The sequence below is a fragment of the Aegilops tauschii genome, chromosome 2 (genome assembly GCF_002575655.3).
Source record: "Aegilops tauschii subsp. strangulata cultivar AL8/78 chromosome 2, Aet v6.0, whole genome shotgun sequence".
NCBI classification, from domain to species: Eukaryota; Viridiplantae; Streptophyta; class Magnoliopsida; order Poales; family Poaceae; genus Aegilops; species Aegilops tauschii.
The window spans coordinates 640239018-640248773 of NC_053036.3; the positions used below are offsets into that span (position 1 = coordinate 640239018).

Sequence of the window (9756 nt, forward strand, 5' to 3'; positions counted from 1 at the left end):
ACTTCATCGGCACTAACGTACGTGCACGCCATACCTTGATATGTTAGTGTCCCAGGCCACTTGAGTTGTAATGAACATATCATGCCCCCCTAAGTCAGTTTTTGAAAAAGAGAGAATGACATGTTTCTCTGGAATTTTGCAGCCACGATATATGTCAATGACAACACAACCTGTTATTGTTAATTTCCCAGATAACAATAACCAATTCTCAGCACCAAAACATGGAAGGTGAAAAATATACATAGCCTAAAACTGAGGCGACAAATCCTTTAGTCGCCCCATTCCAACTGCATCATTTCCCCCTAGGATTTCCCAAATTGTTCTTGCCTCTGTGAAGTCTTTCTTTTCTAGTATGGCTGGGATTCGAAGAGAAGAATCAAATCCCTGTTTTCCTAACGTTCATGGGTGCAATCTCTACTTTACGATCACCCAGACGGCGTAGATGATGCCCGGCGCGTAGGCCAAGAATGTTAGGATGAGGCAGATCCAGAATTCAATCTGCAGCAGAAACACCAGCAAGAATCGATCCGATCAGGAGCCCCAGAATGTTGAAATGCATGCATATATCCATGGCAATGGTAAAGCTATTGTGTCACACACGTTAAAAAAATAGAAGCTATTGTGTCACATCGACAACCTTGAGATGATGTGGGTGAGCGCACACTTACCTCACATTTGTACTTGAGGAAAACGCCGAGGGGAGGGATGAAGAAGGCGAGGATGAGGCAGAGGAATGTCGTGGTGCCGTCTGGCGGTGGTGGTGGCACCACCACAACGACAGTTGCGTTTTCCGCCATTGGTTGCGGTGGTGCCGCCGTTGCGTTTTCCGCCATTGGTTGCGGTGGTGCCATTGGTTGCGGCGGTGCCGCCGTTGCGTTTTCCTCCACTGGTTGCGGTGGTGCCATTGGTTGTGGTGGTGGTGCTATTGCTGCGCTTTCTGCCATTGTGTCGCGTCCAGACCAATCGCCGGCGAGTGATGGGGATCGATCACCGGCGAGTCTCCGACGTTTCTTGTGGTTGTGTGGACGTGGGAAGAAGCAGCCGCGGGGATGCGGGCAATAGCTTTGGCTTCCCCGCTTCACCGGAATGGGGACGAATGACTCGTCTCAGGCAGAACCAAAATAAGGGTGCGTATTACATGCACGTGCGGCTTTCTGCTACTTTGAGATGGAGAAGGACTAGGGGCGTGGCTTCATGCGCGCCGCGCACCTTTCGCATGAATGGGTCATTGGGCAAACCTTTTATCGGATGGTGTTGCTCACATTGGGATGCATAATAAAAAACAGAGGGAAAACAAATGAACACAAATTGTCGACGACCGTGGTGAAAGAGAAATTAAACTCTACCATGCATGGGATATCGGATTTTGTTGGAGATTCTCGTGCATACATGATTATCTGCTTTGCATGCATGGCTTAGCTTTTGATTATGTTTGGGGTATCCCATGTATGGATGTTTTTCTTCTTCAGAGATTGCATGGTCCACCCATCTCATTTCCCATGCTTTTTCTTTTGACTTTTAATTTGAATTTTATTATATCTTTATGAACCAAAAGTCCAATTTATATTTTGTTTTCATATTCATGTTCCTGGCGACTAGGGCTTTGAAACAAGATCATACATGAATACATTTGACAGATGCAAATTATACCAATATTCAAACTTGATAATAGTAATATTAAGTTTTTGCCAAGTTTCACCAGGTTCCATCTGCTCTTAGGGTTTAGGCCTTAGGATTAGGGTTTAGAGTTTTAGTAGTCCAGGTTTAGGGTTTTAGTATTTGAAACTTGGTGAATTTATCCTTTTTTTTACAAGTTTAACAATTGAAACAAGATGAATTTTTTCAAATGAGTTTAAAGTGGCCATATTTGAAAGACCTCATCACAAGGAAAACAAATATGCAAACTCATCATAAACTGGACTTTTAATAGATTCAAATTTACATGGCAACTGAAAAAACGTGGAGGCCCCCTTCAAAGTAATCCATGGGCTAAGAGCATCTATAGACGAACTTGGCAAATCGAACACCCTATAAGTACATGGACGCACCCAGGCAGCGCGCCCAGTGATCGATCACCCCGCATTTTTCCTCCATTGCAGCCAACTACCTCTCATATTTCATACCTCAAATCCATACAATAGCATGGAGCACAAAATCTACGTAATAGATAACCTAAAACTAGACTACACTACAGGTCGACGGAGATGTCAACCACCTCCGTACCGGCAGTGCCAGACGAACCTGCCTCCGGGTGGATGGTCGCCTGCCGCACCTCCTGATCCTCGTAGAACTAAATCTCGGCGAAGATCTCGTCGAGCTCCACGTTCCCCTGGCGGAGGAAGGGGTGATTGGCCTCCACCTTCGCCTCCGGCTAGATGGAGTTGAGGATGGCCTGCTGCTCCACCGCCACTGGTAGAAAAAGGACCTAATGTTCAGCACATTAGTCCCGGTTCAATTACGGACCGGTACTAATGTGACCATTAGTCCCGGTTCGATTACGGCATCACTAGTCTCGGTTCGTGTTACAAACCGGGACTAAAGGGGTGGTGGCAGGCTGGCGTCAGGCCGGGGCCCCATGAACCCCTTTAGTCCCGGTTTGTGACACAAACCGGGACTATAGGTTAGACCTTTAGCCCGGGTTGGAGCCACCAACCGGGACTAAAGGGGTCTAACCTTTTAGTCCCGGTTGGTGGCTCCAACCTGGACTAAAGGGGTTCTGCAATTTTCAAACTCTACCCCCCCCCACCTTTTCACCTTTCAGTTTTGAAAAACAAAACCCAAAAGAAAATGATAAAAACTTCAAAAATTAAAATCCTTTGAGATGTAGTTATGTTACTACATCTACTAGTTAGGGAAATTTAAAAACATAAATTTCGACATGTTTTGCAAAAAAGTGTTATGAAAAAGTAAAACGACCATAACTTTTGCATACGATGTAAAAAAACGTATAATATATCAAAATGTCCAGCATGAAAATCCGGTTCTGATTTCGACAACCATAGGCCGTTTTGCAAAATTTTAGAATCCTGAAATTATGGAAGGAAAAAAGTTATGCTCAAATTTCATTTTTTTGGATTTTGGTCAAACTTTGGTCAAACTATGGTCAAACTACTTATTCAAAAAATATTAGTGCTAATAAATAATTATTGTTTTTACAATAATAGTTTCAAACTCAAACGGTGAAATGTGTGACTTCATGCTCAAGCTAAACTCCTAAGGGTTAATAGGATTGACAGCTTACTATTGTGAGGAAAACAACAAGTGCAGAGTTGGGAACTAGGGGGAATAGAACTCGAAAGTTAAGCGTGCTTAGGCTGGAGTAGTGAGAGGGATGGGTGACCGGCCGGTAAGTTAGACGATTTGGAATAATGAGTGCTCCACACTTGAGCAGTGAGGGTGATTAGAGATTAAATTGTCAAATATTTCAGAAATTTGAAAATCGGAAACAAAATCAAAAAATTCCTTTAGTCCCTCTTGGTGTTACCAACCGGGACTAAAGGTCCCCCAGCCCCCGGCGCGAGCTCGTGCCACGTGGTGGGCCTTTGGTCCCGGTTCGTGTTGAACCGGGACTAAAGGGGGGGGGACCTTTAGTCCCCACCCTTTAGTGCCGGTTGCAAAACCGAGACTAAAGGTCCTTACAAACCGGGACTATAGCCCGATTTTGCACTAGTGCGCCTCCTCCGCTTAGGCCACCTCGAACTTCGCCAGCATCTTAGGCATGGCAAAGCCTACAGCTGGAAGTGTCAAATCTGCTTCCCCTGCTCCGGGTTCTCCATGTCCATGTCCCACTACTGGAATCAGCTTCTTTGCCGTCCGCCACGGCGGACGGCAAAGGCATAGATCATGGACGACAAACTTCTTTGCCGTCCGCTAGCGGACGGCAAACTGTCCGGATGAATGCGTGCCAGCAAAGGCCTTCTTTGCCGTCCGCTTCTTAGAAACGGACGGCAAAGGATTACGCCGTCCGCCATCCGAGGCCAGCGGACGGCAAAGACATCGGACGTCAGTGCGGTGGCGTGAGAGCCGTTAGGGGGTTAACGACGCTCTTTGCCGTCTGCCAGCGGACGGCAAAGAAGCTCTTTGCCGTCCGCTGACAGACGGCAAAGAGCCCAGCTAGGCAGCACTGGGAAGCTGCCACGTGTCCAGATATGCCGTCCCCCAGCAGACGGCAAAGAGGTTTGAATCTTTGCCGTCTGCCGGCAGACGGCATAGCTGGTCACTTTGCCGTCTGCCAGCAGACGGCAAAATGACCAAATAGGCATGCCAATGTTCCCAGTTTGCACAGGTGACTGCCACGTGTCCTCTTTGCCGTCTGCTAGTGGACGACAAAGCTCTTTATTTGATTCCGGTTCACATACCTCCAAATGGGTGCTTTGTTTGATTTCGACTAGCCCTATGTGTTCATGAGTCCTTCTAGTCTCCCTCGGCTGGAACCAATTGTTAGGGAATGTAGTAGAAATTCAAAATTTTCTACGCATCACCAAGATCAATCTATGGAGTAACTAGCAACGAGAGAGAGGGCAGTGCATCTTCATACCCTTGAAGATCGCGATGCGGAAGCGTTGCAAGAATGCGGTCGGTGGGGTCGTACACGAAGCGATTCAGATCACGGCCGAATCCGATCTAAGCACCGAACAACGGTGCCTCCGCGTTCAACACACGCGCAACCCGGTGACGTCTCCCGTGCCTTGATCTAGCAAGGAGAGAGGGAGAGGTTGGGGAAGACTCCGTCCAGCAGCAGCACAACGGCGTGGTGGTGATGGAGGAGCGTGGCACTCCAGCAGGGCTTCGCCAAGCACTGCGAGAGACGAGGAGGGAGAGGGGTAGGGCTGCGCCAAGAGAGAGGGAGACTCGTGTGTTTGGCAGCCCCAAAACCCCCACTATTTATAGGAGGAGGGGAGGAGGGTGCGCCCCCTCTAGGGTTCCCACCCCTAGGGGGCGGCAGCCCTAGATGGGATGGAGGGGCGGCTAAGAGGGGAGAGAGGGGGGCGCGCCCTAGGGTGGGCCTTAGGCCCATCTGCGCCTAGGGTTTCCCCCTTTCCCCTCCTAGTTGCGCCTTGGGCCCTGGTGGGAGGCGCACCAGCCCACTCAGGGGCTGGTCCCTTCCCACTCTTGGCCCATGCAAGCCTCCGGGGCTGGTGGCCCCTCCCGGTGGACCCCCGGAACCCTCCGGTGGTCCCGGTACATTACCGGTGACGCCCGAAACACTTCCGGTGGCCAAAACCTCACTTCCTATATATTATTCTTTACCTCGGGACTATTCCAGAACTCCTCGTGACATCCGGGATCTCATCCGGGACTCCGAACAACATTCGATAACCACGTACAAACTTTCCCTATAACCCTAGCGTCATCGAACCTTAAGTGTGTAGACCCTACGGGTTCGGGAGGCATGTAGACATGACCGAGACATCTCTCCGGCCAATAACCAACAACGGCATCTGGATACCCATGTTGGCTCTCACATGCTCCACGATGATCTCATCGGATGAACCACGATGTCGGCGATTCAATCAATCCCGTATACAATTCCCTTTGTCAATCGGTACATTACTTGCCCGAGATTCGATCATCGGTATCCCAATACCTCGTTCAATCTCGTTACCGGCAAGTCACTTACTCGTTACGTAATGCATGATCCCGTGACCAACTACTTAGACACATTGAGCTCATTATGATGATGCATAACCGAGTGGGCCCAGAGATACCTCTCCATCATACGGAGTGACAAATCCCAGTCTCGATTCGTGCCAACCCAACAGACACTTTCGGAGATACCCGTAGTGTGCCTTTATAGCCACCCAGTTACGTTGTGACGTTTGGCACACCCAAAGCATTCCTACGGTATCCGGGAGTTGCACAATCTCATGGTCTAAGGAAATGATACTTGACGTTAGAAAAGTTTTAGCAGATGAACTACACAATCTTGTGCTATGCTTAGGATTGGGTCTTGTACATCACATCATTCTCCTAATGATGTGACCCCGTTATCAACGACATCCAATGTCCATGGTCATGAAACCGTAACCATCTATTGATTAACGAGCTAGTCAACTAGAGGCTTACTAGGGACATATTGTGGTCTACGTATTCACACGTGTATTACGGTCTCCGGTTAATACAATTATAGCATGAACAATAGACAATTATCATGAACAAGGAAATATAATAATAACCATTTTATTATTGCCTCTAGGGCATATTTCCAACAGTCTCCCACTTGCACTAGAGTCAATAATCTAGTTCACATCACTATGTGATTGCAATGAATCCAACACCCATGGGGTTTGATCATATCTCGCTTGTGAGAGAGGTTATTAGTCATGTGTGCTTTACGAATCTCTATGTCATCTTGTAGATGCAGCTACCATGCGCTACTTGGAGCTATCCCAAATAACTGCTCTACTATATGAATCCGGTTTACTACTCAGAGTCATCCAGATTAGTGTCAAAGTTTGCATCGACGTAACCCTTTACGACGAACTCTTTTACCACCTCCATAATCGAGAAAATTCCCCAGTCCACTAGTTACTAAGGATAGATTTGACCGTTGTCTTGTGATCCATTCCTGGATCACTCTTGTACCCCTTGACTGACTCATGGCAAGGCACACTTCAGGTGCGGTACACATCATAGCATACTGTAGAGCCTATGTCTAAAGCATAGGGGACGGCCTTCATCCTTTCTCTCTCTTCTGCCGTGGTCAGGTCTTGAGTCTTACTCAATACTCACACCTTATAACACAGCCAAGAACTCCTTCTTTGCCGATCTATTTTGAACTCCTTCAAAATCTTGTCACGGTATGTGTTCATTTGAAAGTACTATTAAGCGTTTTTGATCTTATCCTTGTAGATCTTGATGCTCAATGTTCAAGTAGCTTACTCCAGGTTTTCCATTGAAAAACACTTTTCAAACAACCCTATATGCTTTCCAGAAATTCTACATCATTTCTGATCAACAATATGTCAACAACATATACTCATCAGAAATTCTATAGTGCTCCCACTCACTTCTTTGGAAATACAAGTTTCTCATAAACTTTGTATAAACCCAAAATCTTTGATCATCTCATCAAAGCATATATTCCAACTCCGAGATGCTTACTCCAGTCCTTAGAAGGATTGCTGGAGCTTTGCATACTTGTTAGCATCTTTCAGGATTGCCAAAACCTTCTGGTTGTATCACATACAACCTTTCCTCAAGAAAATCGTCGAGGAAACAATGTTTTGACATCCTATCTGCAAGATTTCATAAATAATGCAGTAACTGCTAATATAATTCCAACAGACTCTTATCATCGCTACGAGTGAGAAAGTCTCATCATAGTCAACTCCTTGAACTTGTCGGAAAACATCTTAACGACAAGTCGAGCTTTCTTAATGGTGATACTTACCATCATTGTCCGTCTTCCCTTTTAAAATCCATCTGTACCCAACAGCGTTACAACCATCAAGTAGTTCTTCCAAAGTCTATACTTTGTTTTCATACATGGATCCTCTCGGATTTTATGGCCTCGGGCCATTCGTCGGAATCCGGGCCCACCATCGCTTCTCCATAGCTCGTAGGTTCATTGTTGTCTAGCAGCATGACCTCCAAGACAGGATTACGTACCACTCTGAAGTAGTATGTATCCTTGTCGACCTACATGTTTTGGTAGTGACTTGATCCGAAGTTTCATGATCACTATCATTAGCTTCCACTTCAATTGGTGTAGGCGCCACAGGAACAACTTCCTGTGCCCTACTACACACTAGTTGAAGTGACGGTTCAATAACCTCATCAAGTCTCCACCATCCTCCCACTCAATTCTTTCGAGAGAAACTTTTCCTCGAGAAAGGACCCGATTCTAGAAACAATCCCTTTTGCTTCCGGATCTGAGACAGGAGATATACCCAACTATTTTTGGGTGTCCTATGAAGATGCATTTATCCGTTTTGTTCGAGCTTATCAGCCTGAAACTTTTTCACATAAGCGTCGCAACCCCAAACTTTTAAGAAACGACAGCTTAGGTTTCTCTAAACTATAGTTCATACGGTGTCGTCTCAACGGAATTGCGTGGTGCCCTATTTAAAGTGAATGCGGTTGTCTCTAATGCCTAACCCATAAACGATAGTGATAATTCGATAAGAGACATCATGGTATGCACCATATCCAATAGGGTGCATTTATGATGTTCGGACACACCATCACACTATGGTGTTCCAGGCGGTATTAGTCGTGAAACAATTTCCACAATGTCTTAATTGTGTACCAAACTCGTAACTCAGATATTTATCTCTATGATCATATCATAGACATTTTATCCTCTTGTCACGATGATCTTCAACTTCACTCTGAAATTACTTGAACCTTTCAATATTTCAAACATGTGTTTCATCAAGTAAATATACTTAGAATCTACTCAAATCATCTGTGAAGTAAGAGCATAACGATATTCACTGCGTGCCTCAGCACTCATTGGATTGCACACATCAAATGTATTACTTCCAAAAAGTTGCTCTTTTGTTCCATCTCACTGAAAACGAGGCCTTTCAGTCATCTTGCCCATGTGGTATGATTTGCATGTCTCAAGTGATTCAAAATCAAGTGAGTCCAAACGATCCATCTGCATGGAGTTTCTTCATGCATATATACCAATAGACATGGTTCGCATGTCTCAATCTTTTCAAAAATGAGTGAGTCCAAAGATCCATCAACATGGAGCTTCTTCATGCGTTTTATACCAATATGACTCAAATGGCAGTGCCACAAGTATGTGGTACCATCATTACTATATTATATCTTTTGGCATGAACATGTGTATCACTACGATCGAGATTCAATAAACCATTCATTTTAGGTGCAAGACCATTGAAGGTATTATTCAAATAAACAGAGTAACCATTATTCTCCTTAAATGAATAACCATATTGCGATAAACATAATCCAATCATGTCCATGCTCAACGCAAACACCAAATAACAATTATTTAGGTTTAACACCAATCTCGATGGTAGAGGGAGCATGCGATGCTTGATCACATCAACCTTGGAAACACTTCCAACACATATCGTCATCTCACCTTTAGCTAGTCTCCATTTATTCCGCAGCTTTTATTTCGAGTTACTAACACTTAGCAACCGAACCGGTATCTAATACCCTGGTGCTACTAGGAGTACTAGTAAAGTACACATTAATATAATGTATATCCAATATACTTCTGTCGACCTTGCCAGCCTTCTCATCTACGAAGTATCTAGGGTAGTTCTGCTTCAGTGACCATTCCCCTCATTTCAGAAGCACTTAGTCTCGGGTTTGGGTTCAACCTTGGGTTTCTTCACTAGAGCAGCAACTGATTTGCCGTTTCATGAAGTACCCCTTCTTGCCCTTGCCCTTCTTGAAACTAGTGGTTTTACTAACCAACAACAATTGATGCTCCTACTTGATTTTTACTTTCGCGGTGTCAAACATCGCGAATAGCTCAAGGATCATCATATCTATCCCTGATATGTTATAGTTCATCACGAAGCTCTAGTAGCTTGGTGTCAGTGACTTTGGAGAACCATCACTATCTCATCTGGAAGACAACTCCCACTCGATTCAAGCGATTGTAGTACTCAGACAATCTGAGCACATGCTCAACGATTGAGCTTTTCTCCCTTAGTGTGCAGGCTTAAGAAACTTGTCGGAGGTCTCACACCTCTTGACGTGGGCACGAGCCTGAAATCCCAATTTCAGCTCTTGGAACATCTCATATGTTTCGCAACGTTTCAAAAT

General features: G+C 45.4%; 1 protein-coding gene across 1 annotated transcript; it reads right to left on the reverse strand.

Moving 5' to 3' along the window:
- Nucleotides 1-98: 98 nt before the first annotated feature.
- On the reverse strand, nt 99-944 carry LOC109745290 (uncharacterized). Its single transcript, XM_020304418.3, has 2 exons — nt 669-944; nt 99-498 (listed from the first exon to the last, which is right to left on the reverse strand). Exons 1-2 carry the CDS (start codon nt 942-944, stop codon nt 415-417), a joined length of 360 nt encoding a protein of 119 aa, XP_020160007.1. The 3' UTR covers nt 99-414.
- Nucleotides 945-9756: the final 8812 nt, after the last annotated feature.

Coding starts and splice junctions, on each gene's coding strand:
- LOC109745290 (XM_020304418.3), bottom strand. CDS start 944: ATGGCAGAAAGCGCAGCAATAGCACCACCACCACAACCAATGGCACCA. Junction 499..668: donor TCCTCAAGTACAAATGTGAG/GTAAGTGTGCGC, acceptor TTTCTGCTGCAG/ATTGAATTCTGGATCTGCCT.